Here is a 20,490-nt window from a genome sequence, read left to right on the forward strand (position 1 = left end):
CACCAATGAAGAGAAAGTGAGACCTTTTCTTTACTAATCAGCTTCGGTCTTGGTAGTGGGTTAGATTTTTTTTATATAATAAAATTACTATATTTCAATGTTACAAATTGATTAACTTGTATGAATATAGGATAAGGAGTCTTTATGTGTGATTTAGTATAATGTATTGATTTTTTTTCCTGTACTCTGTATTCTTATATGTAAATTAATAAAAATATTGGAAAAGAAAGAAAGTGATCCATGGGTTGTGGGAACATTTCAATGCTGGGGCAAATGACGTTGAGTGTAGTTATCCCCTTTTGTTCAAGAGTCTGTTGGTTGAGGGGTAGTAACTATTCCTAAACTTGGTGGGGAGTCCTGAGTTTCCTGTACCAGCTTCCTGATGGAAGCAACGAGAAAAGTGGTATCCTGGGTGGTGGGGTCCCTGATGATAGGTGCTGTTCTCCTGCAACAGTGCTCTATGTAGATGTGCTCAAAGGTGAGGAGGGCTTTACCCTTGATGAACTGGGCCGTACCCACTACATTTTGTAGGATATTGGTGTTTCCCTACCAGACTGTGATGCAGCCAGTCAATATATTCTCCACCACACATCTACTGAAGTTTGTCAAAGTTCTAGAAGTCATGACGAATCTTTGCAACCTCCTAAGGAAGCCAAGGTGCTGCTATGCATTCTTCGTAATTGCACTTACGTGCGGGCCCAGGTAAAATATCCCTTGATCAGTTTACACATCTAAAAAGCAGCTCGTATGTGATCTACAGAGCAACTGCAGCACACATTCAGATAATCTATCTAACATAACAACATTTGGATACAATGGTCTCAAATAGAACAAAAGACTGGTGCAATATGCCAGTGTTCAAAGTCGGCACCTTATATGGCCAGTAGACTACTCTTGTATGTTGTTTATTGCTTTTGCCTATACCTAGTACACTCTGTGTACATGTCTGTCATATGCATGGAGAAACAGGACTGAATGTCTAGAAAAGCACCAGCAGTTTACAAAGTATCTGATAGAATTTTATCAAAAACATAGTTAAATTGAGTCATGTAGCTTATGAAAATCTGTGTTGTGAGGTAGAATTTCTGTCTTATTTGGAACATGATGCGTTGATACTAGGGTAAAGAACACCACTCTCTTATGTATCTGTTCAGACTATTTCCCCATACTGCAATGAGGAAAATACCTCTTTCATTCCTTTATTTCCCATGATGAAGGATCACAGCTTTAATGTTTCATAAATGTTACCGGTATATGAATCTGATATTTCTCTCCAGCAGCAATCTGTGCATGATATCAATGACTTAACAAGTGTCTTGTATCTTCTAACTGCATTTTACTGGCAAATATTTATTTGTTATATTACAATAAACAAATACAATAAAGCTAATATTGATTTATCTGCTGATAATTCCAATTTTCCTGAAAAAGATTTATCCAGTTTTCCTGCAATCAAAATAGAGTTAAGATTTAGCATTGTATAAATATGCACAGAAGCTTTATTCTATGTTTTGAATTTCAACCTCAGATCAGAGTCTTAGAAAAGTTAACATCTGAACGGATTTCAGTCGAGCGGACCGAATGCCTGCACCGCATTGACCAGCGTGCGGCACTGGAGCGACTTGAGGGAGACAGACGTCAGGTAGAACCACATCTCTTGATCATCAATAATATCACAACCTAAAATTGAGAACAAGGTTATTTGTTCAAAGCTGAGGACTTTCATTATTTTTTTCCCTCTCAGTTCAAGCTGGTAAAACCTTAGGTATGGGCATAGACAAGCACACTCATTTTTCAATTGCTAGGAACTTTGAGACTATTTTAGTGGTTCTTAGTATTGTGGCCCTAATTGTTAATGCTATTGTATAGGATGCTACCAGATGTAGATATTACTTTCGAGGCAGTGTCTGCCCTATTCATGTTCCATAGTCTTCCGGTTTCCTCTTTTAACTCAGCATATTTCTGGTGTCTTTCACTTATTTCTGTATGCTATATGTGTTTAGAATGGATATATCTCTTAAGTAAGGGGCTCTTGCTTCTATATCCTCTAATCTATCCAAATGGTTATTATGGATTGTCTTATCTGTAATAATAAATCAGGCATAATATCATTTGTAGGATACTGACTCTAAAACAGGATCAAGCTTGTATTTATAGTAAGGTATGGTGTGTTTTATGAGTTTGTATCTTAAAGCAAGGTTTTGGTGAATGATATTTGCCACTTGATTGTGACTGTGCAAGTAATCAGATTGAGTTAAACTGCAGCAGGATCCTATAATGTGTTGTATTGTTTCTGGTTTCTCTTGGTATTTTCTGTAGTTATTATCTTGAGTTTGTTGGTCTTTTATTATGCATTTTTTATATTTTTTGTGCTAATCACCTGGTCCTGTATTGACACAAGGAACCCCTCTGTTTCTGAAGAGATCTCCAAGTCTGATCCAGGCATAATTATTACCATTGAAATTTTTTATTTTATTTACACCACTGCATAGGAAGCAACATTTACTCAGAAGCTGGAAAGTCTGTGTTCGTCCCTCTAGAGAAGAAGACTTGGATCAATCAGTGCATGTTATTTATGATTTCACACTTGACCTATGGGTGTTGGCCACATATGTGGAAAATACATTCCTTGTCTTCTGGAGGTTTTGTTAAAATCTCTTGGAGTCTTCAGATTTGATACCATGACCTCTGTGTTCCCACAGCCACTAGGCACAGATTCTGCTGTCAGCATATGCATCATTGTTCAAATCTGCCTTCATAACAATGTTCCAAAGATATCATGACCTGTCTGCTCATTGGAGACAAGGAGAGGTGGAGAAAGGTTCCCCATGGACCTATTATGGCAGTGCAGCTTGCTTAAGAGGCCGCCTCATGTCCTAGAAACTCAAGAACCATTGTGTTTCCTGGTCTTTTGGCTGGAGCTACTGAGGCCAAGTCGATTTAAAGGGATCAGAAGGGCAAGTTTTTCCACACAGAATGGTGTGTATATAGAACAAGTTGCCAAAGGATGTGGTGGAGGTGGGCACAATATTTAGGAAACATTTGTATAGTTATATGGATAGGAAAGGTTTAGACAGATACGGGTCATATGCCAGAAAATGGGACAAGCTTAAATAGGCTTCTCCTTTCTTGAGGATGAGTTTGGTTGAAGGGCCTGTTTTCACACTATATGACTATTAGTAAAGCAGATTCTGATTGAGCAGGTACAATTGGAAATATGCAGCAAAGTTAACTAATGTTGCTGCGATTCAAATTATATCTTTTTACAATGTGGATGCTGGGAAAACAAAATGAGCCCACGTATTCTTGCCTCCTTCAATGGACCTCAGGCATCTCTGAGGGAACAGACTGGTTTGTAAACTCTGGAAGCATTTCCTGATTGGATATTGCTCTTTCATCTCATCCTGGTGATGCAGATCTTTATCTATTCTTCAGTTATAGTTTGAGTAAGCTGCCCTAAATTGCTTTTCCACATTATTGGTAAATCTGTGTTTTCCAGATCATGCAACCCCCTTAAAACTGGACTGTTTACAATGTATTTATCATTATCTTTACACACCATTCTATTTACATTCTATTTAAAATCTAAATGCTTTTTAGAAACATACAGACTCCTTATATAAGTGCCACAGGGGTTTACAAGTTGTGTTCTGTCACAACAGTCCTCACACTGTACAACACAAAATTCACGAAGTTCTGGGAAAGATATTGAATATCAGGGAAACTTTTTTTTTAATGTTTTCTCTCATTTAAATGGAGTATAGCTTAAAATAGCTTATTGTGCAACATTTCTGTGAGGGGTTTGTACTGCTCTTTTTAAGAGATTGGATTAATGTCCTCTGCGCTTTGCAGGGACTTGCTGATGGAAGTTGGCAATGGGACATCCACACAATGAGTTTAACAGGTAGGTGAACAGTCAGCACAGGTGACTCTCTTCTGCCATGAAATTCCAGGCCAATCCAAATTATATAATGCAGTTTTCCTTCTCTAGTTGAACAAATGATACTTACATTTAACCATTAAATACCAACATTCTACCTGCTTAATTTTATCTCTCTGTAGGCATTAATGTTTGATGATGTGAAATCATGGTTTTCATCCAAGCTCCAATACCTTGAGCACAAGTTGTCAGGAGAACTGATGTCTAAATCTACAGCACTTGATGGTGAGGACCTGCCAGAGACTGGTAACACTGATACCATCCAAACCAACAGGGATCATAAGGATTTCCAGACCTATCCTGTCATACATCAGCTTGGAGAACAACATCAGCAGCCCTGCATTAGCTTGTCGGAAGAATCAGGAAGTGCTAAAGTCCAGTCCTCGGATGAGACATCAGGCAGACAGCACCTTGTCACTCAAGGTGATTTTCCATCAGGTACAAATCTACAGCCCCAAATCCTACAGAAAAAGTATTTTCACTGTGGATGTCCAGTCCCTATACACCTCTGTCCCCTACCAGAAACGCCTCAAAGCTCTACATTTCTTTCTAGACACATGACCCAACCAGCTCCCCTCCACCACCACTCTCCTCTATCTGTCAGAACTTGTCCTCAATCTTAATAGTTTCTCCTTCGGCTCCTCCCACTTCCTTCAAACAAAAGGTGTGGCCAGGGGTTCCAGCTTTGCTTGCCTTTCTGTCAGCTATATGGAGTAGTCTGTATTCCACACTGGTATCACCCCCCAACTTTAACTAGCTACATCGACAACTGCTTCCTGCACCCACGTGGAGCTCGTCGACTTCATCAACACCAACTTCCCCCCTGCCCTCAAATTTACCTGGTCCATTTCTGACACCTCTCTCTCCTTTCTCGATCTCTGGAGACAGCCTATCTACTTATATCTATTATAAACCTTCTGACTCTCACAGCTACTTGGACTATACCTCTTCCTACCCTGTCACCTGTAAAAATGCCATCCCCTTCTCTCAATTCGTCTTTAATCTGCCGCATCTTCTCTCAGGATGAGGCTTTTCATTCCAGAACTAAGGAGATGACCTCCTTCAAAGAAAGGGACTTTCCCTCCTCCACCAACAACACTGCCCTCAAGCACATCTCTTCCACTTTGTGCACATCTGCCGCCACCCCTCCAGGGATAGAGTTCCTCTTGGCCTTACCTACCACCCCACCAGCCTCCACGGAAATTCTCTCTAACTTTCACCGTCTCCCTCCCCTCCACTTTCTGCTTTCCACAGGGATCACTCCCTTGTCCATTCATCCCTCCCCACTGATCTCCCTCCCAGCACTTATCCTTGCAAGTGGAACAAGTGCTACATCGGCCCCTACACCTCTTCCCTCACTACCATTCACGACCCTATACAGTCCTTCCAGGTGAGGCGACATTTCACCTTTGAGTCTGCTGGGGTCATCTACTGTATCCAGTGTTCCAAGTATGGGTTCCAGTATATCGCTGAGACATGACGTAGATTGGGAGACCGCTTCGCTGAGCACCTATGCTCCATCCGCCAGAAAAAGCGGGATCTCCCAGTGGCCACCCATTTTAATTCCACTTCCCATTCCTATTCCGACATATCAGTTCATGGCCTCCTCTGTCACGATGAGGCCACACTCAGGTTGGAGGAACAACGCCTTGTATTCCATCTGGGTAGACTTCAACCTGCTGGCATGAACATCAACTTCTTGAACTTCTGGTAATGCCCCCCCCACACACACACCCTCTCCTTCACCATTCCCATTTCCCCCTCTCTTCTTATCTCCTTACCTGCCCATCACCTCCCTCTGGTGCTCCTCCCCCTTTTCTTTCTTCCACGGCCTTCTGTCCTCTCCTTTATGGCTTCTATATCGGAAGGACCTGGACCCTCCTAATGGCTCTCAAGTGCAACAGGTTCTTAAGTATCCTTGATCACAAAAACCTGTCTGGCATAATTTCTGCAGGACTCCATAAACTGCCATGTTATTAATAGCAGGAATTAGGACTTCTAATGGAGCCAATCTCTGCCTCTGCTGTGATGAGGTTAGATTTCTGGCCTGTTCTATCTTTTAAGATTTCAGTGTAATTCATGCACTCGATATAAAAAATAATTTTCTGCATTGGATTCAAGGACGAACCTATTAGAGCAATATCACAGATCAATTAGTCTTGAGTTATGCTTCCCCATTTTAACAGAAATAAGGAACCTGATATAGAAAGGGATAGTCAAGTTCAAGGAACAGTAATTGAATTTTTACATAAAACAGTCCACAATTTGGGGATATCAGGGGATACCAATTTGTTTAAAAAATATTTTTCCAACAAAATTAGAAGTATTTCACCATAACAATGAACTGTGTAAGCAGAGAGCACATTCTTCAGTATGTATATGAATTCAGTTCCACATTATGAAAAGTTTCTAACAGTAATAGTTCATAAATTATATTGAAACTGAAGAAATATCTTTCCTTATTTGTAACTGAAAGCAATTGTTTTAATTAGACTGTGTTTGTGACTTAATTTTTTTTCCTACAGGAACAACACAACATGCTATGACTGTTTACAGTTCTTCCTCAAATGTGCCTCAGGCAACTTCTCCAGTGGTTAGACCAAAGGAAAGAGCCTCTTCTCTTGCTGCTAAAATACATCACGAGTTTCCATCTTTGGAGCAGCCTGTGGTCAAATCTGGGCACGTAAAGTTTCAAACTGCTCATGAAGACTCAGGTTTAACTGACCAAGCAATAAGTGGCCAGCCTCTTGGACGATGCAATCAAAACAAAAGCACTCAAACTAAAAAATCTCTGAGTGCAAGGCACAAGCAAAACCAGAGCAGCACACACACCTCTGCTTCCCACCGCATGGGCCAGCCCACCACGCAAATCAAGGACAGCTCTCCAGTACTTGAAATCACTCAGTATTTTTTTGAGGCAGTTTCCACACAGATGGAAAAATGGTACGAAAGGAAGATTGAAGAGGCAAGATATCAAGCAGATCAGAAAGCAAATCAAGATAAAGTTGCTTTGCTTGAACAAATTAAAAGTTTGGAAGAAGAACTACAGAAACTGAGGACAAAAGTGCAGAAGGAGAGCTAGCAGTTGCCAGTAAAAGACAAATCTTCCTGTTGAATGAAGATTCCACTATCAACATTCCTCCTCTCTAATACTATTATGTGGACTTTCACCGAGTTTAAGCCTTGCATTAAAATAATGCATGTTTTCTCTAGATTTGTTATATTGTTGTATGAAAGATTAAATCTGACTTCGATTTAACATTTCACTATCCTGTAATATATTGAAATAGGTTAGGGCCTCACTGTGTTAAAATGATGCACAAAGTCAAGATATTGATGATAGATTTAAGACTTTGAATAGGGCACATTAGTAAATAGTTACTGATGGCAAGTGTAGAAGTTTGTATAATTGTAAACCTGTATTAGCACATTCCAGCAATGCAAATCATATTCCTCAGCATTTCTTAAATTATAATAATGTAGCACCCTTGGATAATCCAGCTTTGGACAACTTGCTCTTTCTTTGAGAACTAGTTATTTTTTTCTTGCCTTCTTTTATATTGTCAATTTATCTAACATTACACAGAAAAAAGCTCCTTAACCTTATTATTTCATGCTATCAGAGAAATGTCCATTATTATCTACCACCTTCTTTGCTCCAAGACTAACTTGTTTCTCTTTCTACAGATGCTTTCTGACTGCATGAGATTTCCAGTATTCTTTTTCTATTACAATTGTATTTCACTTTCTTTACATGCTTCACTGTAATATAATGTGTGTGTTTTTAAGGCAATGGGAAGTATGATTCCCAATTTTAGCTATACGCTAGAGGAGTAGTCCCCAAACTTTTCTGGATCACCACCTCCATTGGCTCCCAAATGACATACCCAGTGGACCCCCCCCCCCCCTTTTGACCATTACGTAAAAACTAGAAAGGAAAGAAAGCAGTGAAAAATAATTGCAAAACTTACTCAAATCTATTTAAAGCTACAAATACGATTATTTAATTACAGTAAAAACAATTTTCATCAACAGTATTAGAACAAGTAGTTTTTAACTATTCACTACAATGCCTTTTCACCTCTCAATGAGATGGATGAGCTTGGTGTAGTGATACCAGCTTCTCAACATCAGGCTGAATGTTACTCAGAAAGAATCTCAATCCACACATCCAGTAATTTGCAGTCTGTTTTGTTTGAAAAAACATTGGGCAACTGCATTCTGTTAAATATTATGTTGGAAAGGCAGTAAAGAACATCTTGACCTTTTCCCATATTGCAGGATAGCTTTTTGCAATCAAAAGTTTTGACATGATGTTTTGAACCTGGGCTTCAGCTCCAAGCTATTTTGTAGCATTATCAGTTCTTCCTCTATCCTTCCTGTCAATTCCTCATTACAAGTGTAGAGGAATGGATTTGTTCCACAATCTGGAATTTGGGTCGAGAGAAGATCCCGAAATCTCTCTACAGCTCACCCAGGTGGGCACAGTATATTTAAAGATCATCATCTGCTATTCTTTCTTTCTCTTCCAACTCAGAGGCTCAGAAATTAGAAAAGGATGTGACAGTCAATATTGACCTTAAATAGGGTTAACTTGGACAAAAATGTGGAGGCGACTGATTTGACTTTAAGATTCACATAATTTCCTTGCAAATGAAGACTGACTTCTTTAAACTTTGCAAATAATTCTGACAAATAGGCAATGTCAAACCTAATATTCTTGAGTTGATTATTGACTGAAGTATTTGAGTCTTCAAAGAATCTTACCAGTTTCAATAAACAAGTAAGAGTCTCAGTTTCCTTTTGAGAGCCACCTGAATTCTGTGCACAACTGCAAGCATTCAAACTGTTCATCATTGTGAATACAAATCTTCTGAAGTAGTCAAGAATTGAGAGTGCAGACTTGATTTTATTTACCGCTGTGAACAGTATATAATCTGTACAGTTGATCACTTAAGTTTTTTGTGACAAGATGCTGTATGTGAATTACAGAATGAATGTTAAGTACAGTTTTTTTCAAGAAAGTAATAACTCCACGGTGGTGCCCTGTCTGTCGCACGAGTTAAAATGTTGGTGAGTGGAATATACTTCTCTTTGAAAAATTGCTCAACAACTTGAAATACTGCTTCTCGCCCCCTTGCAAATAACCTTCCTTGAACCATATCTTCCTCTTTTGTGAAGCAAACATAACCAAGAAGCAAAGGTTTGTTGTCTGGCAAAATTGACTCATCTAATTGCCAAGCAAATTCTGTTGCACAGTGTGTCTACCACATTCTTAGACATTTCATCTGAGTTGTTGCTGAGCAGAATCGCTTTATTTGGTCTGGTGACTTATGCAAAACTGTACTCAGAACCTCCCTTACTGCAGGCAGAATCGCTTCTTTTCCAATTGTATGCAGCTTTCCAGATTTAGCAATAAGCAATGCAACAGTATGAAGCATTCAAACCATCACTGCTTTGTTGTGAAGTGGTGGCAAACATGTTTTGAAGTGTTCGCTGTTTCTGAAAGCTGTCATTGAAGTAACTGAAAACAGGTTCCTGTTTGCTTTATCAGATAGTATTATCTTCAGATGTTCAAGGAGCCTGGCTGGTTTCATTGCCTCATTTGGAAAAAAAACTTTTTCCATACAACAGACACATTGGCTGTTGTTGTTAGCCTGGTGCCTGTATAAATCCATATTTCAGATATTCCATATGATACTGTCTACACTTTTCTCTTTGGTCTGCTTGTGCCATTTTCATTATGGATTAACAACCATAGTTAATAGCCAATTACTTAGGTCCAACTTCAAGCACTGCGATAGGGGAAAGATAGGGCAAACCCTGACTCTGCAGGAAGGTACATAAAGTGGGGCTTGGTTAGACGGTGGGCTAAAGAAATGCAGTCAAGACCATTTGAAAGGCCAGATTCTGAACTTTACCCCAATGAATGCCATGTCCTATAGATTCACAGGAATTGCCTCAATGTATGATTAGAGTATGGGTGATTACAAGAGTGAATGGCAATAATGCGTGGTCAGGCCCAGAAATAACATTATTTCTTCAGTCCAGATTTCCCATGATAGAAACATAGAAAATAGGTGCAGGAGTAGGCCATTCAGCCCTTCGAGCCTGCACTGCCATTCAGTATGATCATGGCTGATCATCCAACTCAGAACCCTATACCAGCCTTCTCTCCATACCCCCTGATCCCTTTAGCAACAAGGGCCATATCTAACTCCCTCTTAAATATAGCCAATGAACTGGCCTCAACTGTTTCTTGTGGCAGAGAATTCCACAGATTCACCATTCTCTGTGTGAAGAAGTTTTTCCTCATCTCGGTCCTAAAAGGCTTCCCCTTTATCCTCAAACTGTGACCCCTCGTTCTGGACTTCCTCAACATCGGGAACAATCTTCCTGCATCTAGCCTGTCCAATCCCTTTAGGATCTTATACGTTTCAATCAGATCCCCCCTCAATCTTCTAAATTCCAGAGTGTATAAGCCTTGTCGATTCAGTCTTTCATCATATGAAAGTCCTGCCATCCCAGGAATCAATCTGGTGAACCTTCTTTGTACTCCCTCTATGGCAAGAATGTCTTTCCTCAGATTAGGGGACCAAAACTGCACACAATACTCCAGGTGTGGTCTCACCAAGGCCTTGTACAACTGCAATAGTACCTCCCTGCTCCTGTACTCGAATCCTCTCGCTATAAATGCCAGCATACCATTCGCCTTTTTCACCGCCTGCTGTACCTGCATGCCCACTTTCAATGACTGGTGTACAATGACACCCAGGTCTCGTTGCACCTCCCCTTTTCCTAATCGGCCACCATTCAGATAATAATCTGTTTTCCTGTTCTTGCCACCAAAGTGGATAACCTCACATTTATCCACATTAAATTGCATCTGCCATGAATTTGCCCACTCACCTGACCTATCCAAGTCACCCTGCATCCTCTTAGCATCCTCCTCACAGCTAACACTGCCGCCCAGCTTCGTGTCATCTGCAAACTTGGAGATGCTGCATTTAATTCCCTCGTCTAAGTCATTAATATATATTGTAAACAACTGGGGTCCCAGCACTGAGCCTTGCGGTACCCCACTAGTCACTGCCTGCCATTCTGAAAAGATCCTCTTTATTCCCACTCTTTGTTTCCTCTCTGCCAGCCAATTCTCTATCCACATCAATACCATACCCCCAATACCGTGTGCTTTAAGTTTGCACATTAATCTCCTGTGTGGGACCTTGTCAAAAGCCTTTTGAAAATCCAAATATACCACATCCACTGGTTTCTCCCCTATCCACTGTACTAGTTACATCCTCAAAAAATTCTATGAGATTCATCAGACATGATTTTCCTTTCACAAATCCATGCTGAATTTGTCTGATGATTTCACCGCTTTCCAAATGTGCTGTTGTAACATCTTTGATAACTGACTCTAGCATTTTCCCACCACCGATGTCAGGCTTACCGGTCTATAATTCCCCGATTTCTCTCTCCCTCCTTTTTTAAAAAGCGGGGTTACATTAGCCACCCTCCAATCCTCAGGAACTAGTCCAGAATCTAAAGAGTTTTGAAAAATTATCATTAATGCATCCACTATTTCTTGGGCTACTTCCTTAAGCACTCTGGGATGCAGACCATCTGGCTCTGGGGATTTATCTGCCTTTAGTCCCTTCAATTTACCTAACACCACTTCCCTACTAACATGTATTTCCCTCAGTTCCTCCATCTCACTGGACCCTCGGTCCCCTACTATTTCCAGAAGATTATATATGTCCTCCTCAGTGAAGACAGAACCAAAGGAGTTATCCAATTGGTCTGCCATGTCCTTGTTCCCCAAGATCAATTCACCTGTTTCTGACTGTAAGGGACCTACATTTGTCTTAACCAATCTTTTTCTTTTCACATACCTATAAAAGCTTTTACAGTCAGTTTTTATGTTCCCTGCCAGCTTTCTCTCATAATCTTTTTTCCCTTTCCTAATTAAGCCCTTTGTCCTCTGCTGGTCTCTGAATTTCTCCCAGTCCTTAGGTGAGCCACTTTTTCTGGCTAATTTGCATGTTTCTTCTTTGGATTTGATACTATCCCTTATTTCCCTTATCAGCCATGGGTGCACTACCTTCCCTGGTTTATTCTTTTGCCAAGCTGGGATGAACAATTGTAGTTCATCCATGTGATCTTTAAATGCTTGCCATTGCATATCCACCATCAACCCTTTAAGTATCATTTGCCAGTCTATCTTAGCTAATTCACATCTCATACCTTCAAAGTTACCCTTCTTTAAGTTCAGAACCTTTGTTACTGAATTAACTATATCACTCTCCATCTTAATGAAGAATTCCACCATATTATGGTCACTCTCACCCAAGGGGCCTCGCACGACAAGATTTCTAACTAACCCTTCCTCATTGCTCAATACCCAGTCTAGAATGGCCTGCTCTCTAGTTGGTTCCTCGACATGTTGGTTCAGAAAACTATCCCGCATACATTCCAAGAAATCCTCTTCCTCAGCACCCTTACCAATTTGATTCACCCAATCTATATGTAGGTTGAAGTCACCCATTATAACTGCTGTTCCTTTATTGCATGCATTTCTAATTTCCTGTTTAATGCCATCCCCAACCTCACTACTGCTGTTAGGTGGCCTGTACACAACTCCCACCAGCGTTTTCTGCCCCTTAGTATGATACAGCTCTACCCATATCGATTCCACATCCTCCCAGCTAATGTCCTTCCCTTTTATTGTGTTAATCTCCTCTCTAACCAGCAATGCCACCCCACCTCCTTTTCTTTCATGTCTAACCCTCCTGAATATTGAGCTCCCATCCTTCGTCACCCTGGAGCCATGTTTCTGTGATCCCAACTATATCATATTCATTAATAACTATCTGTACATTCAATTCATCCACCTTGTTTTGAACGCTCCTTGCATTGACACACAAAGCCTTCAGGCTTGCTTTTACAACACTCTAGGCCTTATACAATTATGCTGAAAAGTGGCCCTTTTTGATTTTTGCCCTGGATTTGCCGGCCTGCCACTTTTACTTTCCACCTTACTACTTTTTGCTTCTACTCTCATTTTACACCCCTCTGTCTCTCTGCACTTGTTCCCATCGCCCTGCCATATTAGTTTAAATCCTCCTGAACAACAGTAGCAAACGCTCCCCCTGGGACATTGGTTCCAGTCCAGCCCAGGTGCAGACCGTCCTGTTTGTACTGGTCCCACCTCCTCCAGAACTGGTTCCAATGCTCCAGAAATTTGAATCCCTCCCCCTTGCACCATTTTTCAAGCCACGTATTCATCTGAAATATCCTCCTATTTCTACTCTGACTAGCACGTGGCACTGGTAGTAATCCAGAGATCATTACCTTTGTGGTCCTACTTTTTAGTTTATCTCCTAACTCCCTAAATTCACCTTGTAGGACCTCATCCCGTTTTTTTTTAACCTTTATCATTGGAACCTATGTGCACCACGACCACTGGCTGTTCACCCTCCCACTCCAGAATGTCCTGCAGCCGCTCAGAGATATCCTTGACCCTTGCACCAGGGAAGCAACATACCCTCCTGGAGTCTCGTTTGTGGCCGCAGAAACGCCTATCTATTCCCCTTACAATCGAATCCCCTATCACTATAGCTGTCCCACTCCTTTTCCTTCCCGCCTGTGCCGCAGAGCCACCCATGGTGCTATAAACACGGCTGCTGCTGCCTTCCCCTGATGAGACATCTCTCCCAACAGTATATCTGTTTAGGAGGGAGATGACCTCAGGGGACTCCTGCACTACCTGCCTACTGCTACACTGTTTAGTGGCCACCCATTCCCTTTCTGCCTGTGTAGCCTTTACCTGCAGTGTGGCCAACTCGCTGAATTGATATGCCAAATACAGAAATGCCACATTGCTTTTCAACAACTATAATGTGTTTTGAGCAAAGTCTTGAGAGAATGGTGCTGTTAGCAAGAGATGAGGTATTTACATGATCATTGTAATCAATTATGAGAAACTGAGAATCAAATGGTTACAAGTAGTAATTTATTTCTTAAATTAAATGTAATCACTCAGCTTCCCACCGCTACCAAGTGCCCCCTATCACCCCCTTAGAAACTCACTCTGCCACCCACCCTCGAGGGGGGGATATTGCTCACTTTGGGAACTACTGCTCATGAGGAATGAGTTTGCCAAATGCCAAAACATCAGGATTTCCAAACTAAAGTGGATACTGGATTATTGGAGTGTTGTCTCAATGAACAAATAAAGGTCATGAAAACAAGTGTAATCTGAAATGTATTATAGTGGAAGTAAAAGACATTTTTAGATATGCACAAATCCAATACACCTGAATACTGTATAGTGAATTTTCATGTCCTGTGTTATAGGAATATAACTGACCCAAATGGCAATAGAGTTTTAATCAATAACATTTTGATAATTACAATAACCTGACTGGTAAATTCATACCGTTTATTTTAATTCTTGGGTGAGGAATAAGTCAAGGGAAGGAACAAGCTGAGTGACGTTTATATTGTATCTGTGAGCAAACAATGTGTATAATGTCCCAGATAGCTGCTAAATGCAGATGTGAGAATTTTAACAACAAGAGGAACATAATGTAACTTTTAAAAGTATGTTATGTAAGTAGATTTATAATAATTTACCTATTTTTAAAACAATAGTTCCTAAAAGTTTTCAAACCTATTATGTTTTACCTCTGGAGATGGAATTCTCAGCTTGTCTAGCTTTGGAAATGCCAAATGTACTGATGCAAGTTTGTGAGCATCAACAATGTTACCATGACAAGGGCTTAACTGGATTTTGCTTCATAGATACTGTTCTTGATATAACAAACCTGGTATGGATGGTGAATCTAGGGTAAAGCTAGTTTACAACCCAAAGACGCAATGGGCATCAAAGTAAAGAAAAACGTGCACGAAGAAAAATGGTTGCAGTTGTTGAAGTTAATTAGCCTCAGCACATCACTGCAGGGGTTCCTAACAGCAGTGTTCAAGGCCCAACTGTCTTCATCTACTTCATCTGTCAAGCCATGAGAACTGGATGTGTTTAACTGCACAGTATTCAACTTCATTCACAACTTCTCAGAAATGAAGTAGTCTATGCCTACATGCGGCAATACTTTAACAAAATTCAGACACTATCTGATAAATGGCAGGTAGCATTCATGCCAGGCAATGGCCATATCCAAGAGAGAGTCTAAACACCTACTCTGGATCTTTGGTAGCATTACAATTACTGAGTTCCCATCATCAATATCCTGGGTGGGTGCAGATCACATTTGAGCAGGTTAACTGAACTAGGCACAAAAACAGGTCGGGTTGGGTATATTCTGACCAAAGATTCATTGCTTGACATTAAGCCCATTCCACTATTTACAAGGTAGAGCATGATGGAATAATCGCAATTTACCTAGACACATACAATTCCAACAATTTTCAAGAAGATGCTGTTCATGAGGACCTGTTTGACAAGCAAACTGCTCACCACCTAAACATTCATTCCTTCCAAAATCAGCTGCAGTGGGCACTAAATGTTACTCACCCAGTCTACTCTGATCGCACTTCCCAAAGCTGTAATCTTCACCACCGTGAGGGGAGCAGATCCACAGAAAACCTTGACCTGCAGGTTCATCTCAAATGTCGCACACAATTTTCAACTATATCACGGGTTCTTCGTAGTTTTATGTCCAACTGCTGAAACTCCCTACCAACAACACAGCAGGAACATCTTCGCCAGGACTGTAGCAGTTCAAAAAGCAGCTCACCACCACCTTATCAAGGTTGGTTACCAATGGGTAATAAATGCTAGTTTTGCCAGCCAAGAGCAGATGCTGAAAATCAATAAAAAATAGAAAATATGCCGGCAGATTGTTCTGCCAGTGGGTATGAAATTAATAGCTTATGTAGCAATTAAGGTTAAAGCAGCTCTACAATTGGTAATATTTTCAACATGTTTTGCCTAACACAGCTCACTGTAATTACTTACTCGAAATGGTTTGCTTTCTTTCAGATCACTGGCTGTATTTACAAGTTATAGAACAATCTTGTCATTTTTTACTGGAGCTATGTAAAATACACCCTGTCTCAATTTTTTTTTATATTAGAAGTCAAATATACCAGTTTATTAAAAATCTAGAATATGAGAATTTTAATAAGTGAATTTCCAAAACCTGTTACCTCTGTAGATTTGGTTATTCACAACTTTCCACAGAAAGCAGAAAAGAAAGATTGTGTTATTTAGAAATGAAATAAGTTTGTAAGTCTGTGCCACAGTGTTGACATTTAAAGTTTTGTCTATTTTGTACATTTTTAAATATTAAAACTAGATACAATTATGATATGGTGTATATAATGTGCCTTTACCATGTCATGAATGTAGGACCTAATAAGTTCCAAGATGGTGCTGACAAGACATAGTGACATTTTGCAGACAGCTAACAAAACTACTAACAAATCTACTAAATACAGTATACTTTTTCTGCACTGTGAGCATTGCAAATCTGTAGCCTGCAGTATCCCTCTGAGAGGTGTGCTTTTGAACTATCTATACGATTTGGCGTTTCTGTGGTATTCTGATGAATACAAGATGGGTCTCAAGAATGCAGGTACAGCTGTGTTGGCCATTGCTGGAGCAGACTTGGGGATGGATTGAAACTTCCGACCAGATTAAAGTGGCAGATCAGGCTCGAGAGCAAACAACGAACCGACGTTTAGCCAACTTAAACGCTGAACCAGATTAAAAAGATTAAGGTGTTAAGGTCAAGGGTGAAGCAGGAATCTGTATTCAGCTCACTACTCTGCGAGACTACTTACCTCAGCAATGAACTGGCTCCTTAGCTGTGGTCTCACTTTCGGGGACTCTGCAGTAAATGCTCCCTGTATTATTTGTTTAATTGTTTGCACGATTTGTTCTTCCTTTCTTTGCACAACGGATGTTTGACTGCCTTTGTGGTTTGGAGTTTTTCGTGAATTCTGTTGTGTTTCTTTGTTTTGTGGCTGCCTGCAAGAAGATGAATCTCAAGGTTGTACATGGTATACATAAATAATAAATGTATTTTTGAACTTTAATAAATAAATTGTTCATGGACTGCAAGGAGCAATTCATGAAATATTGCCGCCTTATTCTGCTGCTTTAGTGCAAGGATGGAAATGGCAAAACAAATACTCACCTCACTATTTGAAATATATATAAACTATAATATTTAAAGGTACAGGAGATAAGTATATAACTGAAACTTTTACAGGAAGGAACCCGAATACATTCTCCATGTTCCAACTGAAGACAACAGCCTGCTCTCACAGGACAAGAGGATAATGCAAGTGGAGTTGTCTTCACTTACCTTCGGATGGGAAAAAAACAAATGATTAAGAATGTACCGGATTAAGTATGTGAGCATTGCAGACATCCCACCTCTCCCCAAAGTTCCGGGAGTCTCCCGCATATTGATAGTGGCTCCCTGATGCCCGGAAATTATATATAATATCAGGGAAATTGATTTTTTTGAGAGGGAGAGGGAGCGCGAGAGCGAGCATCCTGATTGGTCTCTCTTTGTGCTAAGTAAACCTGTCAGTTTTCTCTGTGGGCGGGCTTTACAGTCGACCTCAAAAATAATGACACTGTTTTTCGCTGCATTGTTTGCAACAGTGACTTTTCTATTGCCCATGGTGGGTTTAACAGGTGTTATTCATTCATTAGCTTGGCTAAGATTATTTGAACTAGCTGGCTGGCTGCTAAGGAGCTACTGTATTGATGTCCTACGTGATGAGGCCAAACTCCTCGTAGACTTGCTTAAAGTTTTAACAGAATAAACATGATAATATAAGTAAATATTTTAATGTCACACTTTCTGCATATACCCAACTTGGTTTACAGATAAGACAAAATCACTAAACAAAGTATTACATACACCCTGACTGTGGGAGGAGGGAGGGGTGATATGGGGTTGCCGTGGTGCTACCTCCCTGAAATGAGTTTTTGCAGGGTGGGATGTCTGGCATTGCCACAACTCTCCCAATATTGCAGGCTTGACTGGAATTTTCCAACAAGAGAAAATCTGCAGATGCTGGAAATCTGAGCAACAGACACAAAATGCTGGAGGAACTCAGCAGGCCAGGCAGCATCTATGGACAAAAAGTAGTCAATGTTTTGGGTCAAAACCCTTCAGCAGTACTGGAGAAAAAAAGCTAAAGAGTAGATTTGAAAGGTGGAGGGAGGGGAGAGAGAAACACCAGGCAATAGGTGAAACTTGGAGGGGGAGGGATGAAGCAAAGAGCTAGGAAGTTGATTGGTGAAAGAGACAGAAGGCCATGGAAAGAGGAAGAAAGAAGAAAGCAGGGAAGGAGCACCAGAGGGAGGTGATGGGCGGGCAAGAAGATAACATGAGAAAGGGGACGCACAGGTGAAGTGTCGCCTCACTTGGAAGGACTGTTTGGGGCCCTGAATGGTAGTGAGGGAGGAGGTGCAGGGGCAGGTGTAACACTTGTTCTGCTTGCAAGGACAGGTGCTCACCAGGAGGGAGATCAGTGGGGAGGGACGAATGGACAAGGGAGTCAAGTAGGGAGCGATCTCTGCGGAAAGCAGAATTGGGGGGGGGTAGATGTGTTTGGTAGTGGGATCCAGTATGAAGTGACGAAAGTTTCGGAGAATTATGTACTGGACGCGGAGGCTGGTGGGGTGGTAGGTGAGGACAAGGTAGCATGGCAGGAGGATGGGGTAAGAACAGACATTGGTGAAATGAGGATGGTGGAGGAAAGGAAGCCTCTTTCTTTGAAAAAGGAAGACATCTCCCTCGATGGAGCCAACTTGGGTACTGTTCTTGATGAAGCCTAGTATTAATAGCTGATCTGAGGAAAAGATCGTCGGTCACAGAATCAGGAAGGAGGCCCCACAGGATAGGCCTCAACTTGAGTGTGCGAATGGAATTGGAATACTACGGGAGCAGGAACAAAGCAGAGTGGATAAGCTAAATGAGGCAACAGTGCAGCTCTTGTGGCGAGCTTCACTAAAATTCTGATCGTCTGTGATCTCACAATGTATCTAGGTAGCCTCTAGTCCATGGATATTGAATCAGCATAAATCGGTGGTCCACTTTTCAACTTCCCTTTAATTATCTGAAAGCGATCTTTGTTAGTTAGAAAATAAAACTATAAGGAAGCTATTTCTAAAAGCCAGAACAACCCAAGCACCTCCGATGTAAACCTGCACCATCTCTTAAATAAGTTAAAACAGGAGCCACAAACTAGTGTGAGATAACAATATCCCTCCACATTGCAAGTGGTGAAGATCAAACCTTACTGGACCATCATGACATTTGCAAGGCCCTTAACATCTATGAACCAAACTTCAAAGATGAATTACCCTGAAATCTGAAGTAAGTCCTGAACTTCTTTGCACATACAAGGACCTGATACATTTGTGTAATGATTTCACAATATGAAAAACCATAGCTCCCCTTTAGCTGGAGACATAAGACAATTCAGATGCAGGACTATATAATTACACACATGCTACAGAATGCACAAAAGCCATGGCTGGAGAAATCAATGTATCCACTTAAAATTAAAACACTCGGTACAATAATATTTTCAACTTTGCACTTTTCATGTTCAAGAGACAATAAAAACAGAAACCTAATGAAGGTTGCACAGAAATAATCCCTTTAGAATCCATGCATTTTGCACAGAAGGTATACCTCAAACACATCGTTCTGTTTTGCTGCTTGTAAATACTACCTAGCACAGCAGCCCAGATTTGTGCAGTCATTTACTAGTGTTAATTTTCCATTCAGTCCAAAGACCAATGTGTTAATACACAGCCCTCTGAATAATTTAGTAAAATTTCCTTCCTAATAAATATCTGTAGGTGGCTCTGATCAAAAGGTTGTTGAATAACATCCATTTTCAACGCAAACAAAGTGAAACCTCTAAAAATTAGTCTTGTATAGTTTCTTCATATATTTGTCTCAAAGTCTCGCAAAGTATATGTTCCAGAGAGTATAAAATTCCACATCCAGCGGAATGATCACAAGCCATTTGAAATGGTTGTTTTAACAGGCCTGAAGAGAACGACGAGTAATGTAAAATTTCATTTAAGTCATTTTAAAGTTCTTTCTTTCATTTTGCTAATCGAAGCATTTTCTCCAGCTCCTGCAGTTGTAGATTTCCATGGGTCAGCATCATCCGTATTGTATCCTTAATGATGAAAAACCAAACAACATTTAGTACATGAACTGACAAGAATTAAATAAATGTCATCCTTTACAGATATCATCAAAGCAGGTTTTAGGAAATGTCATCCATTCAGAAGAAATCTGCAGTATACAGTCATGCAAAATGTCTCACAGCCCCAGAGATCTGGGTTCAATCTTGATCTTTGGTGCTGACTGTGCAGAATTTGCAAATTCACTTACAGGGAAAATTAGTGGAAGAATGAGATTGACCCTGTTTGCCAGCAGAAACTTGATCAGCAAAATGGCCTTCTTAGACGTAAGAAAATATGAGGGGTGATTGATAAGTTCCTGGCCTAAGGTAGAAGGAGTCAATTTTAGAAAATTAGC

At 40.5% G+C, this 20,490-nt stretch overlaps 2 protein-coding genes across 16 annotated transcripts in view; one reads left to right on the forward strand and one right to left on the reverse strand.

Moving 5' to 3' along the window:
• ankrd6b (ankyrin repeat domain 6b) overlaps positions 1-10,309 on the forward strand; it is a 198,001-nt gene extending 187,692 nt beyond the window's left edge. For 10 of the 14 annotated variants that reach the window (XM_063040383.1, XM_063040376.1, XM_063040375.1 and 7 more), the window contains 3 exons: positions 1,529-1,642; positions 4,063-4,378; positions 6,466-10,214. In XM_063040383.1, coding sequence (XP_062896453.1) covers positions 1,529-1,642; positions 4,063-4,378; positions 6,466-7,022 — 987 coding nt within the window. In that variant the 3' untranslated portion in view covers positions 7,023-10,214. Of the gene's footprint in view, positions 1-1,528; positions 1,643-3,852; positions 3,905-4,062; positions 4,379-6,465 lie in introns of those variants that run through there. The other 4 variants (XM_063040384.1, XM_063040385.1, XM_063040386.1 and 1 more) reach the window with 4 other exon arrangements.
• lyrm2 (LYR motif containing 2) overlaps positions 1-20,490 on the reverse strand; it is a 52,227-nt gene that overhangs the window by 24,606 nt on the left and 7,131 nt on the right. Inside the window, exon 3 of one of the 2 annotated variants that reach the window (XR_010017007.1) lies at positions 16,748-16,934. Coding sequence is in view for 1 of the 2 variants with exons in the window: in XM_063040388.1 (XP_062896458.1) it covers positions 20,048-20,125 (78 nt within the window). In the remaining variant the exon portion in view is untranslated. Of the gene's footprint in view, positions 1-16,747; positions 16,935-16,954; positions 20,126-20,490 lie in introns of those variants that run through there. The other variant, XM_063040388.1, reaches the window with a different exon arrangement.

This window comes from Mobula hypostoma, chromosome 2, assembly GCF_963921235.1.
Source record: "Mobula hypostoma chromosome 2, sMobHyp1.1, whole genome shotgun sequence".
Taxonomy (NCBI): Eukaryota; Metazoa; Chordata; class Chondrichthyes; order Myliobatiformes; family Myliobatidae; genus Mobula; species Mobula hypostoma.